Source organism: Typha latifolia, chromosome 7 (assembly GCF_019914945.1).
Source record: "Typha latifolia isolate L0001 chromosome 7, TyphaL0001v2, whole genome shotgun sequence".
Classification (NCBI taxonomy): domain Eukaryota; kingdom Viridiplantae; phylum Streptophyta; class Magnoliopsida; order Poales; family Typhaceae; genus Typha; species Typha latifolia.
Window position 1 is genome coordinate 655,045 of NC_133092.1, and position 25,882 is coordinate 680,926.

Here is a 25,882-nt window from a genome sequence, read left to right on the forward strand (position 1 = left end):
GACCGGCTTCCACCATTCGAAGAAAAATCGACGACGTCACTTCGAGTGGGGTGATCATACACCAAGACCTGTACACATTTACTTGCTCTGCCTATGTAAATCCGACGAGACGAGTAGGAGAAGCATTCACATTTTGTGTGTAGATGTAACTGGTACTCCTTGAAGGATAGAGAAACAGCAGCATCGTATGTATTTATTAACGCAGGCGGGATGTAGTTCTCGTTAACAGAGCCAAAACAGTCTTAGCAAGCAAGCAACAGACAAACGTAGCCACAAACAGTGAAATACACTCAGACAATTCCACAAACATGGCCACTACATACTACTAGCAGCTAGACAAGACGAATTACTTGTGAAGAGCAGCAGCATCATCTTAGGCGATCTTAACCTCGATGGTCTTAGGCTTCTTTGGCTCCGGCGGCGGCAACTTCTCCACGGTCACCGTCAGCACCCCGTCCTGGCAAACCGCGGAGATGGCTTCAAGGTTGGCGTTCTCCGGTAGCGAGAACCTCCGCATGAACTTCCCCATCCTTCGCTCCATCCGCAGGTACTTGCTCCCTTCCTTCTCTTCCGCCTCTCTCTTCCTCTCGCCGCTCACCACGAGCACGCGATCGTCCTCGACCTGGACCTTGATCTCCCCGGACTTGAGCCCGGGCATGTCGGCGACGAAAACGTAGGAGGACGGCAACTCCTTCACGTCGGCAGGGGTCGACGCCATCGCCCTGGCGTCGCGGACGTAGGTCCGGGTCGGGGCGTTGAAGGCCTTCTCCATCTCATCCGGAACGTCCATCAGGTGTTGGAGAGTTGACAGGAAGGGGAAATCTAAGCCCGTCATTCTGTAGTCCATCGCTCGCTTCCTTCCCAGAGAATCTCGATTTAGCTTGAAAGGTAGGTCGTCTTTCAAAGGATTTCTTCTCGGCTTTTCTCGTGGAAGGAGGAGGCAGCGTTGGAGTGGTTTAAATAGAGGCCCAGGAGAGCGCAGGAGAGCGTTTGTTCTACAATCGTCGAGAATGAGATGGAAGGTTCGGAGAAGTTCTAGAAGGTGCACGACTATCTATCTAGATACTGGGCTAATTTAAATTTGTTCACCTTTTCTTTTCTTTTCTTTTCCTTTCATTCTTGGAGCCCATATGATTAATGGGCCGAAATAATATTGGCCCATAATTGATGAACCATCCCCGAATCCGAAACAGTTTTCACGCGGGAATTTCCCGGCAAATTCCAATTGCGAAGTGGGAAACTTAAAACCTCAGCTTTCCCGGACCGCTAAAACCGGCGAATTATTAACCCCCAAACTCCAAATCCATCTTCCTCAAAATTCAAATCTTTGCTTCCTTTCTCTTTCTTCTTTCTTCCCGCTCCTCTTCCCTCTTTTCTTTGCCCTTCTCGCTTCCATATTCGCACACGAAATCCCCAACACTATCTCTCGATCTCTCTATCTCCTTCTCTCTGCAGTAATGGAGAGTAGCTACCGCGAATTGCCACCTTCCAAGAGATTCAAACTTCGCCATATCCAAAATAGCCCACAGCCTTTAGACTCCCACATCCCCAAATGCCTCCCAGCCAAGAAGCGATCCGACCTTCTCCACCTCCACCACCAAAGCCCCACCTCTCTCTGCCTTCCCGCCAAAAAGAGAGTTTGGGCTCCTCTCCCCATCTCCCCCATTAAAACCCAGGAACAACATGAAGAAAAGAATGAAGAAGAATCCAAGAAAGTTATACTAGAAGTAGATCAAGAAGAAGAAGAAGACGACGACGACGACGGAGTCACCTGCGCGGTATGCCGGAGCACCGACGGAGATCCTTCGGACCCCATCGTGTTCTGCGACGGCTGCGACCTCATGGTCCACGCCTCCTGCTACGGCAACCCTTTGGCAAAATCCATCCCCGAAGGAGATTGGTTCTGTCTGCTATGCGAGAGGAGACGCAACAAGAAGAGGACCAAAGGGAACGCCAACTGCTGCCTGTGCCCGTTGGAGGGAGGAGCCGTGAAGCCCACCGTCGATGGCAAATGGGCGCACGTCATGTGCTCGCTCCTCGTCCCGGAGGTGTTCTTCCGCGATCCGGAAGGGAGAGATGGCATCGATTGCTCCCATATTCCTACCAAGAGATGGGAGAAGGACTGCTACATCTGCGAATCAAAGAAAGGTTGCGTAATTGAGTGCTCGGAGCCCAAATGCGAGTTGGGCTTCCATGTTTCTTGCGGCGTCGAGCAAGGGCTATGTGTCGAGTACAAGGAAGGGAAAGGAGGCGCCATTGTTGCTGGGTTCTGCGGGGATCACACCAAGCTATGGGAAAAGGTAAACGGATTGAATTATGCCTACCATCTGTTTGTTGTTGGTTCTCTGACATAATGAGTTGATGTGTTATTTTTCGTTCTTCGTTCTTCTTGTGCAGCAACAATTGACTGGTAAGTTCAAGATTGTGTCGAGGGAGAAGGGTCTCAAAGGGAAGACTAAGGTTTGATGGTGGTGGGTTTTGTATCCGAGTTAGATTATTTCTTGGAGCTTGCGTTCTTCTTTTGTAGGATTGTGTGTAGTTTTTGATATGGAGTGGATGATCTTCTACTTCTAGAGATAAATAGTTGTGCTATTGCTTATATTAAGGACCAGAATTTGGGCATAAGTTCAACCCTTTACCTTATGCATCTCTATAGAAAAATATTTTTAGAAAAAACGATATTATTAATGTTTGTTAACCTTATTTTTAACCATATCCTTAACCTATTATTTGATTATTCTCAGGATGTCAGTATAATTAAACATTGAGTAATATAAAGAAACAGATATTAGTGCTTCCACGCTAAGATATTTTAACAATTTGATGTCCTATTTCTAATTTCAATGGCATTATTCATGCAGACGTGGGTCCTTCCAATGGCATTACGACGATTAAATTTATCCAACGACTTCTTTATTATCAGATAATTATTGAGCTCCTTTAATCTCTTTGACAATTGAAGTCGATGGTTGCCAATAACTCCATCCATATAAGTTGAATCACAATAATAAAGATGCTAATTATTAAGCTCCAACTCATGCCAATTGACATGAAGCATAAAGATGTATTTTTAAAAAATGTTTACGGTTCTCGCGTATTTAAAGAGAAAACAAATTATAATTACAATCCTATTACATCTTTATAAGTTACTGATCTACCCATTTATTTTGAGATTAAGAAATAAAATCTAGAGTAATAAAAGTTTGACAAATGCCCACCTGCTTGCTTACATGTTATATATGAAATAATTTAAGTGTAGTGTTTAAAATCAACGAGTTGCGCCTCGTCTAATCTGTACCCCAACCGTCGGAATAAGCCCCGGTATCCGCTTATTTTATTCAGCGGTTATGCTCACCGCGTTCGAACCATAAACTTACCCCCGGAGAAAATAATACATAACCCACCAAGAAAGGGACAAAAAGTCGCAAAAAGCCCACTGCGCTCTCTCTCTCTCTCTCTCTCTCTCTCTCTCTCTCTCTCTCTCTCTCTCTCCCCCTCCGCTTCGCCTCGAAGGCAAGCAAGTGCTATTGGCATTAGATTACCTCTGCTCTTTGAAGCTTTTGGTTACAAATTTCTGAGCCTGAGAGCTAATCGTGATGAGTTTCTTCAGTTTTTCTGGTTTTATATGAGCCTATACAGGTGGGTTCTTGGTGATGGATTAATTTCTTCTTTTCTTGGAAAGATGCGCTTCTTCATAATTATTTTTGGAATAGATCTGAAGAGTTATAAATAGCTTGTCGGTGTAAGAGCGTGAAGAACAATTTGAGTCGCTTTTAGGTGATTCCAGTGGTCAATTGCTTGCACAAAGCAATTAGTGTTTATGAATAGAGTTGCCTCTTTATTGAATTCGTGTTTGCATGCAGGTAATTTGGGGAAGAATCGAGGAACTTGGCCATAATCTTGGTATAAAATTTCCTGCCTAAATGCCTCAAGGTATCTGTTCCCATTGTGTTCAAGCTCTTTAAACTAGACGTACTAAAATTCTTCTTGAACGTGTTTACAAATGTCACTGAAGCAGAATAATCGAATGCAAATGCATTCTTTAACTACACCTACTAATCGACTATTTTACCTCAGGGTAAAATATGATTAGAAAAAATAGGTCCGAATTTGATACAATTTTTGCTTTCTGGCGAAACACATCCTTCAGTGAAGTGATGAATACAACTTGTTGGAGTTTGCATTATCTAGATCTGAAGAAAATGAAATGCTGGTGTCATTTAGAATTGCTAGGTCTTATAGTTTGTGGGACGATAAGGTTCCTATTTCTTAGTGCAAATGAAATACGTAATTATATGCTCCTATGGCTTGAAATATCTCATAAGAATTGGGAAACAATTTACATCTAGCCAGATGAGAGTTAAAGGACTCATTGCCCAAAATTCCTTCTTAGTAGTTTTATATTCAGATTATATATAGATCAGGCCCTTCTGCATGGAGCCATTTATCAGAATTACAGAAGTTTCTTTGGTTAAAATCGTATCTATCTTAATTGTCGTGGTAAGGTTGTTTTACACGCATACCTCAAACATCAAACAAGGGTCATTTATGAATCAAGGGTAAGTAGAAAAAGCTGCCTGGTTTTGGGTTGAGTGCATTTCGAGTTTCATTATATGGTTTCAAGTCTGTAAACACATGCAGGGAACAGTAGGCATATAAGCCATGAGTAATTTCTAATCCAATCAGGAGAGTTTCTTTTGTGACTACATATAAAAGAGTTGTTGCTTAACTGCATTATGGTGACAGTAGGGCAATTTTGTGAATGCAAAGAATGTGGTGGCAAATACACTCTTATACATGATGATGAAGACCCGCGGCTAACAATGTTTGATACGCCTCTTCCATGCTTCGGTTGTGGAATAGGGTGGTGTTCGTGAGTACACTTCCCCGCTTATTTTGTTCTATAGGCCTCCTATAATCTGTTACTACTAACAATGGTCTGTTTGCAGTTTTCTTTTAGGGTTTCTGTGCCCGATAATTTGGTATTATGCTGCAACTTTGTACTTGTGCAAGTACTATAATAGGGATCCACGAGAACGAGCTGGTCTTGCTGCTGCTGCAATTGCGGTCAGTCCCTCCTAAAACATGTTTCCAGCATATAACTAATTTGTGGAAATTGGAGTTCTACTGGTAGGGTATTCAACACTCAACAGTATAATATGAATAGAATCATAATGGGCATAGAGAGTGATAGAATCATAATGTTACCAACATATAACTAATTTGTGGAAATTGGAATTCTACTGGTAGGGTGTTCCACAGTAATATTTCAATGAATAAAATCATAAAGGGCATACAGAGTGATAGAAGTGTAAAAAACACTGATATTTCAATGAACAAACGCATATACCAATTATCAGAGGACTACTTGAAAGCATTCCGGGTATCATGATGTTGAAAGTGAGATTTTTAGTACTGTAAGAAGTGGCCCAAATGATGATGGGTAGCTACACTTTTTTGCTTCTCTACCTTTTGCATCTGAACATTTTCCCATGAACGTGAAAGAAGTTGACATGAACTTTTGTATAGAATTTAATTTTGTGGCAACTTACACAGATCTCGCTTACTGTTTTTGTTTCTTCTTTCAAGGCTCAGGTTCTAATTCACCATGTATGGATCAATCTGTGTGCTTTTTGCAGGCTGTGGTCTGTACAGTTGTGGTCCTTCTTGTACTAGCTATTGTATTTCTCTAGTTCGAGGAACAACTTGATTCTTGCAAGTGAAATATGCTCAATCAGCAGCAGCAAACTCCATCGTACAAGCTTCAGGGAGGAAGAAGCGTTCTGCTGAGAGGTTCTCATGTATGAAATTACTCGATAATTCTCTTCCATTACAGAAGTTTGATAAACATTGATTTGATTGCATCGCCAATTTATTCTTGGTGGTGTTCAGCAGTATGAAGATAAGGAGAAAGTTGTTTTTCCTGCTGAACACTGTAAAATCTCTCTTGTACAGGACTAATTTTTGCTATCGAAAAGTATTCTTCTAATTTAGTGAATAGTTCAAAGCCGAAGCAGCAGTTTGATTTTCATCAGAAACAGATATATATACACATATATATACCATCAAGTTGATCCATATATAAGTCCTCTGAAGCATCAGTCAAGCACAGAGGCCAAAAGAAAAAATATATATATAAGATTTACAATGTCAGCAGGACACCCAGACTAACGGGGTTACAAGATTATCGAACGACGAAACAGTAAAAGATAGATCATTTAGCCTGACATATCATAGAGTACATTCATAGCCTATACTTTCTTATACAGCCTCTTAACGCCCAGGTCAAAGAAAATAGACGGGCTTAAGCAATGTATCAATGAGAGTTAAAAGAAAAAACTACACTTGAACTATACTTCTACGTTTGCTCGCTTCAATTAATAGTTGATGGACAACAGCAAATAACAACAGTCATCCTCTGCTCTTAAACTTCCTATGTGCTTTAAGGTCCACAACTAAAATGGTGATGTTGTCCTTGCTCCCTTTTTGGACAGCAAGTCTTGAGAGGTAGTCTGCAGCAGCTTGAGCTGCAGGATCAGCTCCTTCGCCTCTATGCGTCGAAGAGGATGAAGTCGTAACACCGTTTTTCTTATGCCAGACAAGGATCCGCTTACGAGCTGCTTCACAAGCCTCTTCATTTGACATAACATCCCATAAGCCATCGCTGGCTAAAATGAGGCATTCATCTTCTCTCATACGTGACACAACTGTGATTTCTGGATCAGCAATTACGGATGGTTTCAAGTATCTATCTCCTGCATGTGGTCCACAAATATAATTAACAAAAAGCGGCAAATTCTATCTTATCCATCCAAGGACTTGATAGCTCAATCAAAAATAACTTATGAAGACTTGCAGTAGCTCCATCTATTAAGTATTGACAGCTGGTTTACATAATAGGCACATCGTGTCCTGCAATAAATATCCCATGTATCCAAAAGCAAAATCAGCATTTGATCTGTTTCTTAAGCTTGAGGGTGGACCCATAATACTGCAAAACAGTTGCTTTACCTCAAGAACCAATAGAAAGTACGCACATGAACTCAATTCCAAGTACAAACATGTTGACATTATCAGGCAAGGTGGTAAAGTATTTCTTTTAGCTTATTATGCATCAGTAAGGTTCATAATAGGATTGTATTTCACCTCCATAAATGTTACACATCAATGTACAAAAGAAGGAAAGGGCATTGCACTTGCAAGTCAACTGCCTTATGCATCCCAAGTTGATTTCAGGTTCAATCTGGTCAATCAGAACTTCTAAATTCAATCTGACTCTCACAATAGCAATGAAGCACATGGCTTCTAAAATTAATTACTGATATTGCACTCTTTCCCAGATTAGTCTTTTAACTGATGGAAGACCAATATATTCTTGTTGCACTTTCTAATTATCCCCTTAACAGAGAAACTCTTTCTGCTTAAGGATCCCTTTTAAGCTTAAAACATAGCAGTTCTTCTGAAAGCTGATAGTCCCTGGTGAAATTGGGAGCATGGGTGAGATCCTCTTGTTCTCATATTCACACCAGTCTAAACCTTCTTACTTGACTTAATAGTCATGCAGCTGAGTTCAGACGAGATCATCCATAATCACAGATCAGCACTGCTGCAAAGAAAGGAAAGCTAGAAGCACATTACTAAATGTTCCAACTTGGTGGCACCATTGGGGTTTCTATATTTTTTCCTTCTTGTGGTAGGTTAACTGCAAAGTTGACCCTTCTAATCTAGGAAGTTCCATCAGGGTCTGAGTCCACAGTGAATATAGGAGGAAAGCATCTTTCCTCTTTCTCAGAACCAAAATCTGTCGTTGACTTACAGGAAGAGTTCCTACCTTCCCTTTTGTACCTACTAATTTGCTTAATACAAGAAAGAATCTAAGTTATTCTAATAATAAGACAGTGTCAGAGTCTTAAGAAAGCAAGACATCCGGAATGAAATGAGAAGCAAAATCACAAACATTGCAGAAGATATATGATATATTTATTAAGCTTTTACATTATTCGTCTGTCAGAAGAGCACCTAACAGAGTGGGCACAAACCATGCAAAGAATGATAAAAGTCATTAATTGAATATTAATATATATGTTCCTAAATTTTTTTTAAAAAAGTTAAGAAGCGAACTTAACTATTAGTTGCTTAATTTAAGCTCCGTGAAGAAAAAAACGTACCAATTGATCTTGACATTGCTAGAACACCATAGACGCGATATCCATTCCATGGGATTACCTTACCTCCAGCTGCTTCAATCCTGGCATATTCATCATCTCTGTCTGGCTGCAAACAAGAAAGGGAATTTCTATCCTCAAATGCATAATTCGAATAAGACCATTAAGCCCTGTAAACAATTAGCACATGCCTTACTTTGTGATCTACTGATAACGCCACAGCTTCTTTTCCACGATAAAGAACTGCCCTTGAATCTCCACAGTTTGCTACTATGATGTGAGAAGAACAAATAACAGCAACTACTGCAGTAGATCCTACAGTCTCAGGGGCAACTGGATCTGACGGCGAAGCAGAAGAAAGCATGGTGCCCTCATCAGAGAAAGCTGATGAGCTTCCGATCAGGCTTCTGCTTGCCTTTCCTCCAACTTCATCATCAACTTTTAGAAAGCAATCAGTGAAAGCTCTCTCCCATTGCTTCTGCCAATTATCAGAACTAGTGCCTCCTAGGCCTCTTTTGACATTTTTAATCTCTTCAATCAACGCTATGTGAAGGCGACCCTGGCAGTAATTAGCAACCTTGGGAGAAAAAAATCACACAAACATTAAATGCACATACAAATTAATAAACAAAAAACCTTGCGAAAAAAAAAATCCATGTACCTCTGAACCACCATGACCATCATACACACCAAAAAAATGCCCAGGCAAGTGACTCAAGCTTGGTTTCATGCCGTCCTGAGAACGACCTGTTAACATCTCTATCGGGATATCATGGAACCAAGGTTTCATCACTACAGCATCTTCCATTTCTGGCCTTCTCCCACAGATGGAAATGCACCCCCAAAGGGGTACATAATCTGCCACTAAATTCCCCAATCCAGTTCTTCCAGCAGCCCGGCAGTCCTGGATTGACGTATCTATAGGTGATACTAATCTACAATCAGATTCTACCGTCTTGTTCGTCACATCCAAAACCAAGACTTCTGCCATGTTGCTCGTGACTCCGGTGCTATCGGCAACAATAGAGGTAAAACTCTCAACAGATTGCTCAGGTCTGACAGACAGCAAGTCTTCGTCGTCACTTCCAGGTATTGTTCTAGCCTCCAAATCATCACCATCACCCCCTTCCTCCATGCATCCCTCTTTGAGCAAGCTCGCAGCGGCGTCAGCCAGCAATCTCCGTCTTATTGCACAGTGAATGCCTACACTAAACGGCAAAGCAACTAATGAGCTCTTTCCTCCAACATCACAGAAAAGACTTGCCCACAAACCAATAACATCCCCTCTTCTTCATGCTCAAAAGAGGAACTTTTCCTTCTCTTTGTCACCAGAACATTCAGATCTGAGTACAACACTTCCACTCGAAATTTTTTTCTACCAAACAGGTGGCGGGCAACAGTGAACACAAGGTGGAACCAATAATTCCTCTACCCAATCTAAGATTTGGCCTCTTATAATCGAAGCACGACCACACCAACTTGGCCCAAAAAGTAATTCGAGAAATAGCTACATAAAAAAAAAGTGAAACTGGTAGGATGAAAAGGACCAAACCTTTATCCCGAAGCACAGGAAAGAGGAGGTGGGTGAGGGGGGAGAGAGAGAGAGAGCACTCAGGGGAGCAGAACCTGAGAAAAATAAAGCTTCAAGGATCACAGGAAAAACCCATCAATTGATAAGAATGGGGCCTTTTCCCATCTGGGTTCCCTGGATCTGAAGGAATCCTTGTCAACCTCTACAATAACTATTACAAATCTTTACACACTCTAGTCTCTATTTCCCATCTCCCGCACATATGATAGAATAAAAAAAGAGATCTTTGTGCTCATCTCTTGCAACAGAGAAAGAGAGTAGAGAGAAGAAAGTAAGAATAAAACCCATAAAAAGAGGGGACTTAATCGAAATTTCTGGGAAGCAAAGAGAGCAAAAAGATCGGAAAGGAGAGAGAGAGAGAGGAGGAAGAAAAGAGGAGGACAGGTGTCGAGTCTCGACGCCTTCCAAGTCGCATCCGTTTCTTTCTTCTTTCTCCTCTCTTTGAGAAACGTTGTGTTGAAACCAAAAAGACTATAAAGCCCTTCTAGTTTCGGGGAATGGCGAACAGCACGGATCTCGAGGGGATTGGATTTGTCCCAAGTGCACCTTCGCGGCGGCCTGCTGTTCCCTGTTCCGGGGATCGTACGGTAGATATTAGCGGCTTAGATCAGCACGGTGATGTCATCTTTATCCGAGTGCCCTCGGGTGGGCCCCTGGCCGTGGAAGCCACCACTGTAGGACTATGGATCATGGTTGGAGACCTATTATATATATATATATATTTCTTTTTACGGAAATAGCTGTTACGTGTCTAATTTATTATAACTCTAATAAAAGATTAAATTGATCAGCATTTTAAGATTAAACAAAACCTATTAAAAAAGATATTGATCAATTTGGTATTTTTATTAAAAATACTGTAAATTAAATATCATTTAGTAATAAGTTTAAGGGCCAGTCAATTTCGATAAAAAAAATTGAAACATAATTGAGTACGGGTCATATATTTTTTTAATTATTAATTTAAAAATTTTATAAACACGATAATACACTACTAATTGTGGTTTTTTTTTTTTTTTTTTGCGAGAATTATTCTTAAGAGACTTATTTTATCTTTGGGTGATTTTGCCCAATTTCATAAAGATCGTCGTATATTTTTAACTAAAGAATTCGATCACTATTTTTTTTCTATCGTGCATAATTAAGTTAGATAAACTTTCGAACATATCTCAAATAACACTAATTAGATGTAAAATAATAAAGATCTAATACGTATATTAAATAAATATATATATATTTTTATCATATTCCTATATTTTAAAATTTAATCGATATTATTTTATATACATTTAAAAACTTATATTCAATTATTTATAACTGTCTTTAATAAAAATCTTTAAATTGAAGAGTAGCAGCACTTTTAACTTATGAACTCACGAGTCAATAATTAACACCCCCCCAAAAAAAAAGTTTACGTTAAATGGAGGAGGAACACGTGGCTCACCCCTTGAGCACGTCGGCTAGTAGTGGGGTGGCCCAAGTACAAATTATTGTATTTATCTTTGACTAAGGGATTGGATTGGTGGTGGTGGAGTCCTCTTGTGAGGTCTCAACAGCACTAATTGGAGCAGTGGAAGATTTGCAAGTTGAATAAAAGATTAATATTTAAAAGATACGAAGCCTATTTAAGATTTGAACTATCATTGTAGTGTCACAAAGTCTTCAACTTTTCTTTTGCCATATTTGATGCATCTAGTAATGGAAGGACCACATCATTCAGTAGAATCTGAGATGGTTTGGAAGTGATATCTGATCTCCAACCGAGAGTCATCCATAACAATTATTACATCAAAGATGCAAAAAGAAATCCAATCACACGTAATAAGAAAACAACAGGCCGCATTAGACAAGCTTAAAACTTTACAGTGTATGTATGTAATTAGGACAATTGTGTTGATTCAGGATAGACAGATTAAATCAATGTCACTTCCTCTTGCAAGCCGTTACTGGCGAAAAGCAAAGCAAAGCCCGATCTCTTCTTCGTCTTTATCAAACTTAGCTTCGATGCTAATCAGCAGAATTAACAGAAACCATTATACGCCTTTGCAACGGTACGGGGACAAAATTATATGAGTCTTTTGGATTTGAGATGCTTTGCTATCTCCAGTTTTATTGCATCGCAGGGGGAAAGCGTTCAGTACCGAAGCGCCCCTTAAGCTTGCCTTACTTAACCTATAAAACAATAGCAAAGTTATTAAAAGAATCGACGTATAAGCACAGTAAGACCTTACTAAAGGGGAAGGTTTTACATCCCAATTCCCTAAAACTTCTTATCCTAATTGCAGCTTTCTTTTCCTGTTTTTTCTTTTAAAAAAAGTTCCAAGTTTCACAGTTTCTTTTATCGTCTAGTGATCATTGAAACCCTTGCTTCACATTTTCTCAGTGATTGTCAACTGCTTGATAGAACCTCTTGTCCTAGCCGTATTGCGCTCGAGGTCACCGACCAGACGAACTTGCTATTATAGCACTTACACCAAAATCAGATATCTTAACCTCCCCTCTATGGTTTATTAATATGTTCGATGGTTTTAGGTCTCGATGAATAATGTGCTTCTCGTGGTGCAAATAAATCAAACCTTTAAGTACCTGCATAAGAAAGAATATTTTCAACTTAAGCGAAAAGTACTTCTTGAATTATGTACCAACACTGAAAGAGTAAAATGCATTATCTCTTCTGCCATTTAAGCACTGGCCTGCTTACAAATTGCAGCTAGATATGCCTCTGGAATTGTTTTAACATTCTTCAGGAAATCAGCAAGAGAGCCGCCATCCATGTACTCCAAGACAATAGATATAAGTCCATTATCATAGAAAGACTGGTAGCATACAACGATATATGGACATTGTGTCGACAGGCTTATCTTCAATTCCTGTGCAATCTGTCTGCGTATGCTCTCCTCAATATTCAGTTGTATAACCTGCACATACATTTGCATTTATAGGCTGTTATTTCCCAAAGCAAAAGAACACACCAATGCATGCAAAAGTGGAACAAAATGGAGAGGCACCTAAGACATTCTTCCTAGAATCAGATGTGAGAAAAGATAATCATGAGCTAGAATCAAGGAACATGCCATAATTCAAAAGAATTGAAGTATCTAAGATAAATTTAGCCCTTGGTGCTATAATAATGATCCCAAAATTTCCAGCTATGACTTGAATAATTTGAGCTTAATGGTCAGGTTGAAATTTATCAATTAAACATTGGCAGATGCATGAATAATTTTAATGGATGACCGATTGAGCAATAGGAGATGCAACTTTCTTTTAGCTGCACATAGTTCGTGAAATTTAGTATAACTTTACAACTTCTGTAAAATGATGCATGCTATGATCACTTCTTATTAAATGTCCAAGAAGAAAGGTGAAAAGAATGTGGACTAAAGCAATTGGATAGTTCAATATAGAGGCTAATAGAGCCTATATATATATATATCATAGTCAAAACTTATTGACTTAGAAGTTTGCCGTTGTAGACAAGAACTTTTAGAAAGTATACTTCAAGAAGGTTTATCATGATAAGGATGCTAGGAGGATAGCCAGAAGTAACTCTTACACACAAGAATCAACTTACACAGGGAAAGGTCGGGAGGTATCAAAATTTGCTTAAGACAGAATAAATAACAAATTGTCTTGAGGCATACCTTGAGAGCAAAAAATTGGCCAGTCCATTTATGGCGAACTAATTGCACAATTCCACCACTTCCCTTTCCAATCACTTTAATTGCATCCAAATCAGCTAGAGACAGCTGATTGTCTGATGGCTTTATAAGTGAAGGCTGTAAACCATTTAAGAAATTTTAATACGAAAAACAAGAAAACAGAAAAGGAAAATGGCAGTGGTATTGTATGAGATTTGCAGAAATATGTAGTATCGTAATAAGATACAAAGGTCGGGTAACAAGAAAGATTTCTCAACAACATACATCCAGTAAGTCGAAATAAATCAATGACTACAGTAAGAACCTGTTCTATGTGAAAGAATAAATTATTGGAAGCACATCTTGCAGAAATTCATGTGCATGGTGTTTTTGCTTAACATCAGTATCCCAAATTCCCATTACATCAGCCAGTTCGTTTTAGGAAGCTAAATATTCAGATAAGTACTTCTTTTGCCACCAATCCAGCAACGAACTACAGTGGCCCAAGTGTTGAAATTGACATTCTTTTCGAGTCATCCAACCCCAGTGGAACTTTAACAACTCTTATTCCTCCCGCTTCTGCCTGATTTCCCACAGCTCCAGTGAAATAACAACTAAAGTCCCTGGCCCCTCGCTTCATCTTTCATTCTCCAACCCCTTCTTTCTAATTCAAGAAAAATCTAGCTGCTTCAATGATTTTGGGCAACCCATGTAACCCATTGGTAATCTACCGACCATAATACAATGCTAAAAAAACTATTTCTCGTCATCCTACAGGTAGATTATACCTATAGAAACAACCGGAAACAGGACAAGCCGCAGCATCAAGTACCAAGACTAACTTTTAGAGTAAGAAATAGAACACTAAATCCAAATCGATCATATCCAAACGGCTAGAATACTTAAAGGAGGAAAAGATTGAAACTTTACCTTATCTTCTTCGCTCTGAGAAACGATCCGGAGCCCATCCTTGTTGACGAGCAAATCGCCATCTTTAAACGTACCACTCTGAGTCCTTCGACACCAGAAGGGGCAAAAACAAAAAACAAAACAAAAAAAAACCAAAAAATTGAAACAAATCCTAAAACCCTGGAACAAATAGAGAGAGATAGAAGAGTAGGAAGAATTGGGTTACAGGAATTTTCCAATGGCGGCCTCGTGGGCAGGGAGGGAGACCTTAATATTGGGTCTCATCGAAGCGATTCCTCCTCCTTACTCTCCGGGAAATAGTTCGTGGGCGACTTCCAGCACTAATTAGCTTGGAGGAGAGTTAAAAGTAGAGGCTAAGATGTGAAAAACAGCTCTCTTTTTCTTTTCTTTTTTTTCTCCTTTTAAGTTTCGGGGAAATGGCAAATTGGGATTGGTGACCACCTATTCTTCGAAGTCTACGCGATCGACTCAAATAGTCTTCGCCTCGCAAAGTTTAGTGTACGGGCTTGTGGGCTTTTGAACAAACTGTCCAAAGTAAAACTATTTGACTTCTTTGTCCGGCGCTATATATATATATATATATATATAATATATAAAATATATATTCGATGTTTGGTTTGGTTTCGCATCTGTATATCATGCTATAATTATACAATGAGCTTATCTGAGTTTTTGACCGAACTAAAACATTTTTTATTTTTCTTTTTACTCGTTTGGATTATCTCTCAAACTTATTTTATTTAGCCCTAAATAAATACTAAATTAATCAGTATTTTTAAAATTACTAATTAATTCAATATTTTATTATCAGACCTGAAAGATTAAGTTAAAAAAATTTATATACATAAATTACTAATTAATTTAGCCTTTTAAGACAAGATAAAAATACTTAAATAATTAATATTTTTAAATAGAGAATAAAATGCTGATTAGATCAGCATTTTATTGGAGCTATATTAAATTAAACTCTATTTAGTAATAAATTTGAAGAGTAATCTATTTTAATTAAAAATAAATAAATTAAAACAGTGATAGTTTGGTCAAATCAGCTTATCTCCTTATGAATATGCATTGTAATATATCTAAGTATATTACAAATAATCTCTGTATGTAATGAGTTGCCCATGTCACGCTACCTTCATCAGGGATGACTTTAGGCCGACTTGCTAGGGGTTGACTAATTTACACCACTAGTCTACTAGCATGATTATACTACCATACTCTGTTGGCGTATAATATCAATTTTGGCGAAAATGAAATTAAAATAGTGGTGCAGGTGGGACCTTGCAAATTTATACTGCAAATATTGATGAGATATCCCAAGAAGCAACCAATGTCTTGAACCATGAGGAATAGCATATGAAGCTAAGTAGCAAATATTAGCAAATCATATGCCAATCAATCCCCTTTCCACTAGCATTTTCCCAGGGAGGAAATTTTAAAATCTTTTAAAGATTTGGAAGATGACAGCTGCTCAAAAGAGCACAACAGTCAGTAGGAGATCACTAATATAACTAAAAAGGAAGCCTTACAAAAGCATCATCTACTCTTTACGTATTAAAACTTCTATAGCTAAAACAAACAAGACTGTAAGATTTAAAAAGAAAATTAAAGCTGTTAATGCTATGCAGGTGACCCGCTGTGACCACATAACAGCTTGCCCTAATGTCCACAAAGAATAGAAAGAGCATTCTAGCCGTAGCTACCCAAAAAGTTAACTGAGTAATCCCACCGTATCTGTGGTCACAAAAGGAACAGGTCAGTGTGCACTTCCATCTCGTTCGGTCATCACGAACGAAGGGAAGGTGGATGGAAGGGGAACTTTGCAAATTGAATCCTCAAAATGGGTGCATCTGCTTTCTTGTCGTCGAACCTATATCCTGCAGGAAGTCCAGTAATATTCAGGAAGTGATGCAAATTAATTTTCCAATTATCCTGGACATGTTAGCTATACAGCAGCAAAATGATCCAAGATCATCTAATAATGATAGCCAATACAAAATAAAATAGGATAAATTGATTGACGCTACTTAAAATGGATGTGTAAAACTCTTCAATCTGTCACTTAGATGCATCGCTTGAGTTGTAAAAGGTAAATATTATACAGGTTTTCAGAAAAATTGAACAAATAGAAAATTTCTATGTAAATTATTTAATGACAAGAAATCTATACCTTGAAGAGCTTCTAGAGCAGTCAGTGCACATTTGGCATCGTTAAACTCCACAAAGCACAGAACATGACCCTTATCGCCAGTCTGCAAGCCAAAGTTTGATCAACCATGAGTATCTACTTTCTCATAGAACTCACCATTTTTCTTGTAAATATAGTGGAGAGGAACCCCACAATTAAGAAGAGGATATTCTCAGTTAAACATCAGACTAATTATCTTAAATATCAAATAATTTTCAATTACCAAAACTGCAAAGCATCATTAACATTGACATTCTTTTCAGAGATTGTTGCCATCAACTTAGGATAAAGAATCATAAGTAGATAAACCATTACAATCCGAAAAGTCATCCCATAAAATCCAATTGGCATTTTTACATCTAAAATAACAGTTATATACACTGAACGAAATCTTATATGCCATGGATAAGAACCAAATTGGCACCTTTTATCACCAACAAGACTAGCATACACAAAGCAATGGAAAAAAAAGGGAGCCATACTTCAGCAGAAAGACAGACAATAAGTCAAGATTTTGGCATTTTAGAACACCAGATATAGCTTACTATTTTTATAATACAACTGCATCATAATAACCAATTGAAATTAAAATCCTGTAACAAATCATTTCTGTACCTAAACGTGACTGAGACCTACTAATTTCTTTCTAGTAATTGCAAGAATTCAATGCTAAACAAGAATCACTTATATTACTGGCAAAAGGCACCTCATATCACAGACAGTACAATATAAACTAAAAATCAACACCCTCACAGCAGATCGCAGAAAATAAACAGACATCATGATCCAGAAAAACAATTTAAGAAACTGTTTCAAAATGATTAAAAAATAGCATTAATATGACCAAGGTGTATACATACAAGCCTAGGCTCTTTGTGCACAACTCTGATTTCCTTGAACCCAATAAAGGGTCGGAACAGATCTTTCAAGAGAAATTAAGGATTAAAAGAAAGAAATAAGGTCAAAGGAAACTCAGGAATCATAAGAATGCAAGAAGCCAAAGTACAAGGATACGGGCCACTTCTCTCCTTGTGCAATCAGTAGGGAGACCATCAACAAATAGAATATTTGACTCCCCTCCAGATAGGCCATCAGATTTTATTAACGGATCATATCGCTCTACATCGGGAATAATAGGTTTGATGCCTACTGAAACATCCCTTCTTACTAGAGCTGGGTCTTCTAAAGGAGTAAATCCTCTTGCACTAGCTCCAGAAGCCAATCCACTAAACCCAGAAGTAGCACGACTGCCAAATCCAGCAAGATCATCTAAACCATAACTTCCAGATCGTACTGTTGATAACTGAAGATATACACCAAGCAAAGATGTTAATGGGGGCACTCGGTTAATTAAAATATAGTTAAGCTACTGTAAAGTGAGTATACTACATCATTTCGCAGAAAATCTGATGTGCCCCGCAGATCAGCAGAAGGCAATGTGTGATTGGTAGCTAATGAAGAGCCGTCAGAAGGAAAATAACCAGGAAAAACAGCTCGGGGATCTGCCACTTTAAAGAGTAACAAATATCTGGTCAGAAACTACGAGGAACACAGAACAAAAATTTGTTGATATTTCTCAATATGCTAATTAATGTAGCTGGCTAAAACAATAGTGATGCATACCCACCGGAGTTGTAAATTACAAAACAAATCCAGAAGTGTACACAAGCTAACCCAGCCTAACATTACATTTGTATGCATCCATAATTACACAAACATTTTGATAATCTTTATGATATTTAAAACTAGGGCAACTTAAAACTGAATTATCTAAGAAGATAAAAATGCTCAAGAACTTTTTAACGGTCATCTCTATTCAAATTGAAGGTGCATACACATTTAACTGCCATCTACTAGTATACGAATTGAAGTACATAGACCAATTTAACTACCTTGTATTACTATGAACCAAAATCAAACCTAATCGAGCAGTGCAAAGGAACCATCTTTGCTAAATCCTGACAATCTTGTGGACAGATTGTCTGAAATATTATGGCGTGTGGGGAGTTCTGGGACCGAATCCTTTCCAAGTTTCAGATTCTTTACACTAATCGACGTATAAGATAAATATATTCGTCGAATTTATCAAAATCCACCTTCTCGACCTTATCAGCCCTAAGAGGGATATTACACTCTAATCCTCCAAAACGATGAATAAGAGCGAGAGAAAGCGGATAAGGATAGTGTACCTCTTTCGGCTGGAGGAGGAGGAGGAGGATATCTCCAGTAGGGATCGGACATGGCGTTCCAGTACTACTGCCTCGGTATCCGTGTACCGCCGATGAACGGAAGAGAGAAAAAGTTTCGTCGAGCGATGTCGTTCGTCGATTTGTAGCCAGAACCCGAACCCGAACCCGAACCCAAACCCAAACCCGAAGCCGATCCGAGCTTAAACCGGATCGCGAGAGGTGGTACCTTCCCGGTTCCCAGCGATATGAGCAAATGTGTTAAGAACCAGCGATATGAGCAAATGTGTTAAAAGTTGAATTAAACAACTCTTCATTTCTCTCTCTTAATCCAACTACTAAGATCTAGAGCAATGATTCTATACTAACTGATTAGTTATTAAAAATAATTTTCATCCTTTAATAAATTAAAGGGTATATAAGACATTTTACATATATGACTAGATTAATTGATAAAAAAAATTAGAATTTAAGTATTTTTTTATTATTTATTTTTATAACTGTTTAAGTATTTTAGTATTTTCATTGCAGGTTAAGCTTTTTCTAGACGAAGTATTTCTCACCAAAAGATCTTCGCTACCATATCAAAAGTGCTTACCCGAAAGTCAAAGTGATCTGCCGAGTTCAATTCCAAAGGTAAAATTACTAAAAATGAGCGGTATTTCAGAAGTAAAAAGGATATTATCCTAAAAAGAAATATTTACTATTCGGCGGACGAATTGAAAGGCCGAGAAGGCCTAGAGAGCTCATCTGGGATATGGCGTCCCGGTGTCTCTCCTCTCTCTTCGTCTCCCTTCCTTCCAACCAAGTACAGCTCTCACCCTCTAACTCCATTAATTACGTCAATCTAAACGAATCAAAGCTTATCTCCGTCGTCTTCCTTCCTCTTCACCAGGTGAATCAGAGAACCTTTTCTTTCCCCATCTCCAAATCGCCAATTTGGGTCTCCACCAACACCGTCCCTTCCTTAGATACAAAAGAGAGGACGCATGGAGTTCGTCTTTTAACGAAAACGAAGGTGTCAACTGAGGCGAGGGAAGCCACTACAACCGAGGAATCTGATGGTGAGACGAATCTTCTCGTTGGAATTTGTAATCTTGAGATGGTATTCCCTTGCGTTCTCATAGATCATATGGTTTGGCTACTAATTTTGATGATACTAAGTTGATGTGATTTAGTTTACTATCCAGCAAGGGATATTTTTTAGGATAAGTAAACAAATTTGGGTTGCTAATATTATAAGCAGTCAATCTTTGATATCTGCACTAGTAACAGATTGGTTATACATGTTTCGAGCTTGTCATGCACTAAAGTTTAAAATTTTTTGCATGAATTGATGCTGGAAATTGATTCTGACCAACATTTGGTGCTTGAGTTAGGTCCAGATTTTGGAGTTGTTAGCATCCACCATGTAGGATTGCTATGTGAGAACCTCGAAAAGTCACTTGCCTTCTATAAGGATCTTCTTGGTAAGTGAGTTCTCGTGCAAAAAGTTTTTAGATCAACTCCTTTCCCAGCACATGTGATTGTCTATTTTACGAATTCAGGTCTTAAGATAAATGAAGCAAGGCCAAATGATAAACTTCCATACAGAGGAGCTTGGCTCTGGGTGGGTTCTGAGATGATTCACTTAATGGAGCTTCCGAATCCTGATCCCTTGACAGGACGTCCTGAACATGGGGGTCGAGATCGTCATGCTTGTATTGCAATTCGAGATGTATCCAAGCTGAAAACCATCTTTGATAAAGCAGGTAGGTAACGATGATCGAATTTTATTCTCATTCTTTGTGTCAGCTATAACACTTTTCTGCATTTCCTTTATCTTAAAGACTTGGAGTGTTTCAAAGGCTTTTAACTAATATGAACATGGATAAATTTCCAACAAGTTGGTGAGATTTTCCCACATCTTTTCGTTCTGAGTTGACAGGAGTGTTCTGAACTTTTCTGCTTTAATACAGATTTGACAGCTTAACTTCTTAACACGTTTGCAATCTATTAAATTTCATCTGTATATTATCAAGACAGAATGTGTTGGGGGTTTGGATGTTGGGGAGGAAGGGGAATATTTTGGGCTTAAAAGTATCATAAACATTTATATTCTATTCAACAATGGGCAGATTAGCAAATTATATGTCACTGTTGGAGAATTTGTATGTTAACAATTTTGTGCGATCTTGGCCAAAGACAAACTAAGCTCCATGTACTTTGTTTTGTAAATTATAAATTAATCATTCAAGTGACATTGGTATAGCTTTCGCTTAGTCAGGTGATATACCATATTTGATTTGTAGCAGGGGTGATGGCACAGTGTATATGTGGTTTTATCACTCCTCATATGAGTATTACAACAGCTTTAAATGAACAAATGTGATGTGGATGATACATAATCAGTGATGTTTATCAAGGATATTTAACCTTTCACTATGTACAGATATCAAAAGGAACTTGAAATATTGTGTGATTCTCTTCAGATTTTATTCTAAATCATTTGCATGTCTTATTTTGAAGGCTTGATGACTGATCTGAAAGCCGTCGTCAATACTTTGATTGGTATTGTTTGGTGGATTTTGACATTTTATTGACCGTAAATGGTTTTTTTCTTGGATGGTGTGTGCTTTTGTCGTTGATTACCTCAATCATTTGCTGGAGTCTATATAATGCTACCACTTTATGATATTGCGTGTATCTTAGAATTCTTGTCAGTTCAGTCATGAGAAATATTTTGCTTTTCCGCACTGATTGCAGGAATTAGCTATACCCTAAGTCGTTCTGGACGTCCAGCAATCTTTGCGCGAGATCCAGATGGAAATGCATTGGAGTTCACACAAGTGGAGTGACAACCTCATCATTCAACACCCAAGTAAGAGAACCAAGGACATCTCCAAAAACATCAGCCATTTATTATAGTACTCGTGACCGTTGTATATTCGACTTCTTGTAATCATCATGATCCATAGTTAGCTTGCTACTCTTTTGGATATCTTGATCATCTCCATTGTGATCTCCTATATTGAATACTTTTCATGATGTATGGAAAAATAAAATGAAGGTTTCTTGGCAAGATACAATTGCAAGCCAAAACATTGCATCAGAGCAATTAAAAAGGTGCCTTGATTGATCCCACTCGCCGTTGTTGCCACCCTCGAGGAAGCTTGAGATGACTGGCATCGGAGAGGAGGTTGCCATGTTCTTCGGCTCGCTTCGCTCGCTCCTTTCTTGTCATAGTGTTAATAGTTCTATGATGCTTAATATCTCGCCGTTGTTGCCACCCTCGAGGAAGCTTGAGATGACCGACGTCGGAGAGGAGGTTGCCATGCTCTTCGGTCTTAATTAACTGCTCGCTCGCTCGCTCGCTCTTCTTGACATAGTGTTAAATAGTTCTGTGCTGCTTAATTCTTAATTTGTTTAGATGTAATATGAAGTCGAAGAGTTCTTGTTTCAATAGCCAATTCCCAGAGTAATCAAACTTTCAAAATCTTCCATTACTAGCTACGGTATCAAGCAGAGTAATAGAGTTACAATGTTGTATGTAAAGCAAACGAATGCAGAACTCTATTTAACTTAATTGGACTTAAAAAACGTCGTCCCAGCGAGGCCACCGTGCAACAAATTGTGGGCGATGCTATCTCTGGCATGCATCGCCGCCACCGATCTGATTCCGTTATCGGCAGCCACCTCGTCGTCGATGAGCTGAAACTGGAGGTCGGGATCGGTCTCCTCCTCCCGCATCTCGCAGATGTTGTGCAGGACGCAGCACGCGCCGAGCACCACTGGCAAGTCCTGGAGCTTCATCTCCGTCCGCTTCTGCAGGCAACCCCACCTCCCTTTCAACCTCGCGAACGCCTCCTTACCCGCCCGCTGCACCTCGCCGATCTTCTCGTTGAAAGCGTGCTGCGTCCACGTCAGATTCTGGTGGGTGTAGGGGACCAGCACCCAATCCAGCAGCGGATGGCCGACGCCGCCGACGACCCACTGGTTCTGGATGAGCCCGGCGTTGCCTCGCTGGTACAATGCCGACTTCTCTAGCACCTCGACGTCGGACATCGACCCGGGCCACCCGATGCAGACGTCGGTGAAGACGCCATCGGGGTCGACGACGCCTTGCACGGTGATGGAGTAGGAGGTCTTCTGATTGCGCTCGGTGTGGCGGCGGTTGAAGTAGGCGGCGACGCTGACTTTTGGAGCGATGATGGGGATGTGGGTCGTGTACATGGATCCGATCACGTTCGGGATCCCGGATACGGACTCGAACCGGTGCGGGATGGCGGCGCCGGAGGGAGTGGAGCAGTCGGGCCATTGGAGGAATTTGGGCATGAGGACCGATTTGATGGCAGCGCAGACCTCGAGGACTAATTTATGGCAGGTAGAGATACCGAGGCCGAACCGCTTGGAGACAAGGCGGAGGGGCTCGCCGGTGGCGAGGCGCCACAGGCAGACCGCGACGCGCTGCCGCACAGGGATGGCGGCCCGGAGCATTGTATCCTCTTTCGCGATGGCGGCGCCGAGCTCCTCGCAGATGAAGTCGAATGTCGCGCGGCTCATCCGGAAGGCGCGGCGGAACTCGGCTTCGGGGAAGTCGGGGTGATTGCACCGGTCCCACCAGTCGCGCGACCGGTCCTTTACCCACAGTCGCCGGTGGTGGCCACCGCCGCCGCGAGGAGGGGAAGAAAAATTCTGCACCGAAGCCGAAACAGAGTCATTATCGCCGCCGGTTTCCACCTTCTGCTTGCGAACTGGGGACTCTCGTTCTGTCGGCGCGCTCCTCTTCCTTTTACTCGGCGGCATCGTAGTTGCGGATTGTGAAGCAGGAGGAGAGATGTCGATGTCGACGGCGATATCCTCCAATAGAGAGTAGTAGTTGGAGAAATCGTCTTCGAAGGAGAAGGGAAGCAGAGGAGTGGGAGAAGCGTTCATGTAGAGATCCAGCGCGATTCGCGTAGTAGTAGTTCTTGAGAGCGAGAGAGAGATAAATCGGCAGTGTGAGATGTGAGAGACGGATTGAGCTCGATTGGTATATATATGTTATGGGGGGAGGGGGGTGGAGGAGAGCGTGTTGACGCGGTTTCCCGGGGCGGGGGTGTTTCGCGGGAAGGAGGAGAGAGAGAGAGGGGAGTTGACCGTTAAAGAACCGCGGCCAACGCGGGTGGGAGGAATAAGAAAATCTCGACTAATTAAAAGCGTCTGCCCCTTGGCTCTTTAGTTAACTACCCAAATAACTCACCCAATCATTACAAAATGATAGGCGGGGGGCGTTTACGGGCTGCGGTTGATAGATGCGTTTGGGAAACGGATTCCGTGTAACACGTGGGGGTGGAGCGGAAAGGAGGGAAGAAGGGTGGAATGAGGTTCATCATGGTAATTGGTATAAAGATCTTTAAGATGAAGTGGATGACACGATGGACAAACGCCTCACCTCGGATTGGAGTTTAAAGTGGGATTATAAGCGCGATTTATATAATAAGATGGTTAGCTATCCACCCAAGTAATTTTTTGTTAAGAATTAGGATAGTCAAGAAGAACTCCTCTACAACGTCAATTGAGGCAACTCTTCTTCAGAACTAAAATAAGTTTATAGGTCATTTTAGGTTGAAAAAAAAAATTTATTTCCTCATTCTATCCGTTTAGAATCCTCCTGCTAATTTTATATGCAATGTTTTGCTTCCTCTAAGACAATATATACATACGTACGTATATGGTTGACTTTCAAAACCACTCCTTTTATATCTCACCTTATTTGTGATTTTCATTTGCCGTTGTATTTGTGCAGATATTGTTGAATTTGTGCACATATTGTTGCCAATCATCTATTTCTAGTGTCTTTATTTTTCTGGCATACCCATAGCTGCCCAGATAAGACTTAAAATTATATATATATATATATATAAGTAATATAGACTATTAAAAATTATTTCAAGCTTGATTAGATCTCGGCTCAGTGATATGCTTTTTAGTCATGGAAATGATTAATACATTTTTAACATTAATTTTTTTTACTGTATAATTATAATAAAAAAGTTTTTTTACTTGTATCTTCATAGAAGTCGACAGAACTCCTAGCTGATTATTATAATCTATTAGAATAATTTCTTATTATATGTTTTGGATTTTTAAACACTTCTAACACTCCTAGCTGAGATATTTTCTCACAAATAGTATCGATCGCAATCTATTTTAAGTCATCCCTAAATATAATTATCACTAAACACTAATCCACTATAGTGCAGTAGTAGGAGCATACCCACTTATATTAGAAGGTCACGGATTCAAGCGCTTATAAATTTTTTCATAGAAGAAATTAAAATAAATTGCACCAATGTGCGTGTTTTGGTTTATTATGTCTTGTAGAAGCTAACCTCCATGTCTAGCTTATAATTACCATACACATCTATGGATTAAAAGAAAAAAAAACACGCACAACTTGGGCCTATCTAGCTCAATTCAGGCCCAAGAGAGGTTTTAGGCCTCTCTCTCTTTCTCTCTACCTTCGGAACCCGTCCAGCTGAAACGTGAGGCCCAACAAGAAATTGCTCCTATAATACCGACTCAGACCCCGCCCATGCAAAAGAAAAGGCAATGAGAGAGAATTCACGAGTAAACTACGAATAAATTTTACCATGGTGTATCACTATATTTCCATACATTTTTTAACTAAAGTACAAATAAAATAATACTATTTATATTAGAATAAATATGCATCCTGAGAATGGGTAACGCCGTTATATATTTTAGGTATTTAACCTAAAAAGATAAATAGAAAGAATTGGTAAGGCCAGCTCATCACATCCAACAGTTTGCAGTATCGAAGTCCGACATATACCAAATCCTGATGGAGTTGTGGGGTCATCAGATCAGACGCTTTGCCAACCCATGCCATGTCGCACTGGCATTCCATCAGACGGCTGAGCTGTGCGTCTCTTTCGTTTGATGTGAAGATCCAACCCCCCATCATAAAACCATTGAGAGCATAGGATCCCATCCCACACTCTCATTACCAACAACGTATTAAAAACATAATCTCTCTTTAAACAGCTGGATTTTGCGAACACCGATGCCTCTGCTGGTCTACAAACCCCTCTTGTTTAGCCCAGCAAAGCAGTATCTACTGACACCTCGACTAATTAATCCAATTTTAACGTACTTTGTTTATTGGCCTCTGGATCAGCTGTCCCGGGATGGGA

General features: G+C 39.8%; 7 protein-coding genes across 14 annotated transcripts; 3 read left to right on the forward strand and 4 right to left on the reverse strand.

Annotated features, from left to right (window-relative positions):
* Positions 1-167: 167 nt before the first annotated feature.
* LOC140792038 (17.1 kDa class II heat shock protein-like) lies at positions 168-948 on the reverse strand. The gene has a single exon (XM_073142827.1). The coding sequence runs from the start codon at positions 845-847 to the stop codon at positions 374-376; it is 474 nt and encodes a 157-aa protein (XP_072998928.1). The 5' UTR covers positions 848-948; the 3' UTR covers positions 168-373.
* Positions 949-1,017: 69 nt separating this feature from the next.
* Positions 1,018-2,643, forward strand: LOC140792033 (uncharacterized). Its single transcript, XM_073142818.1, has 2 exons — positions 1,018-2,300; positions 2,398-2,643. Exons 1-2 carry the CDS (start codon positions 1,458-1,460, stop codon positions 2,464-2,466), a joined length of 912 nt encoding a protein of 303 aa, XP_072998919.1. The 5' UTR covers positions 1,018-1,457; the 3' UTR covers positions 2,467-2,643.
* Positions 2,644-3,435: 792 nt separating this feature from the next.
* On the forward strand, positions 3,436-5,989 carry LOC140792040 (uncharacterized). Of its 4 annotated transcripts, none has more exons than XM_073142828.1 (5): positions 3,436-3,639; positions 3,864-3,933; positions 4,747-4,873; positions 4,950-5,067; positions 5,640-5,989. In XM_073142828.1, exons 2-5 carry the CDS (start codon positions 3,924-3,926, stop codon positions 5,691-5,693), a joined length of 309 nt encoding a protein of 102 aa, XP_072998929.1. In that variant the 5' UTR covers positions 3,436-3,639; positions 3,864-3,923; the 3' UTR covers positions 5,694-5,989. The 4 variants fall into 4 exon arrangements, with proteins under 4 accessions (XP_072998929.1, XP_072998931.1, XP_072998930.1 ...); XM_073142830.1 differs by having other exon boundaries at positions 3,499-3,639; positions 4,750-4,873; XM_073142829.1 differs by lacking the exon at positions 3,436-3,639 and adding an exon at positions 3,712-3,777.
* Positions 5,990-6,111: 122 nt separating this feature from the next.
* LOC140792029 (probable protein phosphatase 2C 6) lies at positions 6,112-10,015 on the reverse strand. 2 transcript variants are annotated; one of them, XM_073142814.1, is made up of 5 exons: positions 9,718-10,015; positions 8,827-9,373; positions 8,362-8,742; positions 8,169-8,274; positions 6,112-6,755 (listed from the first exon to the last, which is right to left on the reverse strand). In XM_073142814.1, the coding sequence occupies exons 2-5, from the start codon at positions 9,298-9,300 to the stop codon at positions 6,412-6,414; spliced, it is 1,305 nt and encodes a 434-aa protein (XP_072998915.1). In that variant the 5' UTR covers positions 9,301-9,373; positions 9,718-10,015; the 3' UTR covers positions 6,112-6,411. The 2 variants fall into 2 exon arrangements, with proteins under 2 accessions (XP_072998915.1, XP_072998914.1); XM_073142813.1 differs by having other exon boundaries at positions 8,827-9,368; positions 9,718-9,859.
* A 1,473-nt stretch (positions 10,016-11,488) lies between these two features.
* LOC140792036 (mitogen-activated protein kinase kinase SIPKK-like) lies at positions 11,489-14,726 on the reverse strand. 2 transcript variants are annotated; one of them, XM_073142824.1, is made up of 5 exons: positions 14,533-14,722; positions 14,328-14,412; positions 13,401-13,535; positions 12,450-12,674; positions 11,489-12,342 (listed from the first exon to the last, which is right to left on the reverse strand). In XM_073142824.1, the coding sequence occupies exons 1-5, from the start codon at positions 14,589-14,591 to the stop codon at positions 12,193-12,195; spliced, it is 654 nt and encodes a 217-aa protein (XP_072998925.1). In that variant the 5' UTR covers positions 14,592-14,722; the 3' UTR covers positions 11,489-12,192. The 2 variants fall into 2 exon arrangements, with proteins under 2 accessions (XP_072998925.1, XP_072998926.1); XM_073142825.1 differs by having other exon boundaries at positions 12,204-12,342; positions 12,458-12,674; positions 14,533-14,726.
* Positions 14,727-15,818: 1,092 nt separating this feature from the next.
* On the reverse strand, positions 15,819-19,019 carry LOC140792034 (RNA-binding protein 2-like). 2 transcript variants are annotated; one of them, XM_073142820.1, is made up of 6 exons: positions 18,708-19,019; positions 17,908-18,026; positions 17,533-17,821; positions 17,379-17,440; positions 16,501-16,582; positions 15,819-16,207 (listed from the first exon to the last, which is right to left on the reverse strand). In XM_073142820.1, the coding sequence occupies exons 1-6, from the start codon at positions 18,757-18,759 to the stop codon at positions 16,116-16,118; spliced, it is 696 nt and encodes a 231-aa protein (XP_072998921.1). In that variant the 5' UTR covers positions 18,760-19,019; the 3' UTR covers positions 15,819-16,115. The 2 variants fall into 2 exon arrangements, with proteins under 2 accessions (XP_072998921.1, XP_072998922.1); XM_073142821.1 differs by having other exon boundaries at positions 17,908-18,020; positions 18,708-18,854.
* A 345-nt stretch (positions 19,020-19,364) lies between these two features.
* LOC140792035 (uncharacterized) lies at positions 19,365-21,785 on the forward strand. Of its 2 annotated transcripts, XM_073142823.1 has the most exons (5): positions 19,365-19,512; positions 19,600-19,768; positions 20,084-20,173; positions 20,252-20,455; positions 21,450-21,785. In XM_073142823.1, the coding sequence occupies exons 1-5, from the start codon at positions 19,462-19,464 to the stop codon at positions 21,539-21,541; spliced, it is 606 nt and encodes a 201-aa protein (XP_072998924.1). In that variant the 5' UTR covers positions 19,365-19,461; the 3' UTR covers positions 21,542-21,785. The 2 variants fall into 2 exon arrangements, with proteins under 2 accessions (XP_072998924.1, XP_072998923.1); XM_073142822.1 differs by having other exon boundaries at positions 19,412-19,768.
* The last annotated feature ends 4,097 nt before the right edge of the window (positions 21,786-25,882 follow it).

Excerpts from the sequence above, each read along its gene's own strand:
- LOC140792033 (XM_073142818.1), top strand. The coding sequence starts at position 1,458 with ATGGAGAGTAGCTACCGCGAATTGCCACCTTCCAAGAGATTCAAACTT. Across the intron at positions 2,301-2,397 it reads ACACCAAGCTATGGGAAAAG|CAACAATTGACTGGTAAGTT; the intron begins GTAAACGGATTG and ends CTTCTTGTGCAG.
- LOC140792035 (XM_073142822.1), top strand. The coding sequence starts at position 19,462 with ATGGCGTCCCGGTGTCTCTCCTCTCTCTTCGTCTCCCTTCCTTCCAAC. Across the intron at positions 19,769-20,083 it reads TACAACCGAGGAATCTGATG|GTCCAGATTTTGGAGTTGTT; the intron begins GTGAGACGAATC and ends TGCTTGAGTTAG. Across the intron at positions 20,174-20,251 it reads CTTCTATAAGGATCTTCTTG|GTCTTAAGATAAATGAAGCA; the intron begins GTAAGTGAGTTC and ends TTACGAATTCAG.
- LOC140792038 (XM_073142827.1), bottom strand. The coding sequence starts at position 847 with ATGGACTACAGAATGACGGGCTTAGATTTCCCCTTCCTGTCAACTCTC.
- LOC140792034 (XM_073142820.1), bottom strand. The coding sequence starts at position 18,759 with ATGTCCGATCCCTACTGGAGATATCCTCCTCCTCCTCCTCCAGCCGAA. Across the intron at positions 18,027-18,707 it reads TCCTCCTCCAGCCGAAAGAG|TGGCAGATCCCCGAGCTGTT; the intron begins GTACACTATCCT and ends TACTCTTTAAAG. Across the intron at positions 16,208-16,500 it reads TGCTCTAGAAGCTCTTCAAG|GATATAGGTTCGACGACAAG; the intron begins GTATAGATTTCT and ends GACTTCCTGCAG.
- LOC140792040 (XM_073142828.1), top strand. Across the intron at positions 4,874-4,949 it reads TGTGGAATAGGGTGGTGTTC|TTTTCTTTTAGGGTTTCTGT; the intron begins GTGAGTACACTT and ends GTCTGTTTGCAG. Across the intron at positions 5,068-5,639 it reads TTGCTGCTGCTGCAATTGCG|GCTGTGGTCTGTACAGTTGT; the intron begins GTCAGTCCCTCC and ends TGCTTTTTGCAG.
- LOC140792029 (XM_073142814.1), bottom strand. The coding sequence starts at position 9,300 with ATGGAGGAAGGGGGTGATGGTGATGATTTGGAGGCTAGAACAATACCT. Across the intron at positions 8,743-8,826 it reads ATGGTCATGGTGGTTCAGAG|GTTGCTAATTACTGCCAGGG; the intron begins GTACATGGATTT and ends TTTTCTCCCAAG. Across the intron at positions 6,756-8,168 it reads AGCAATGTCAAGATCAATTG|GAGATAGATACTTGAAACCA; the intron begins GTACGTTTTTTT and ends GACCACATGCAG.
- LOC140792036 (XM_073142824.1), bottom strand. The coding sequence starts at position 14,591 with ATGAGACCCAATATTAAGGTCTCCCTCCCTGCCCACGAGGCCGCCATT. Across the intron at positions 14,413-14,532 it reads GCCGCCATTGGAAAATTCCT|GACTCAGAGTGGTACGTTTA; the intron begins GTAACCCAATTC and ends CTGGTGTCGAAG. Across the intron at positions 13,536-14,327 it reads CTCAGAGCGAAGAAGATAAG|CCTTCACTTATAAAGCCATC; the intron begins GTAAAGTTTCAA and ends AATGGTTTACAG.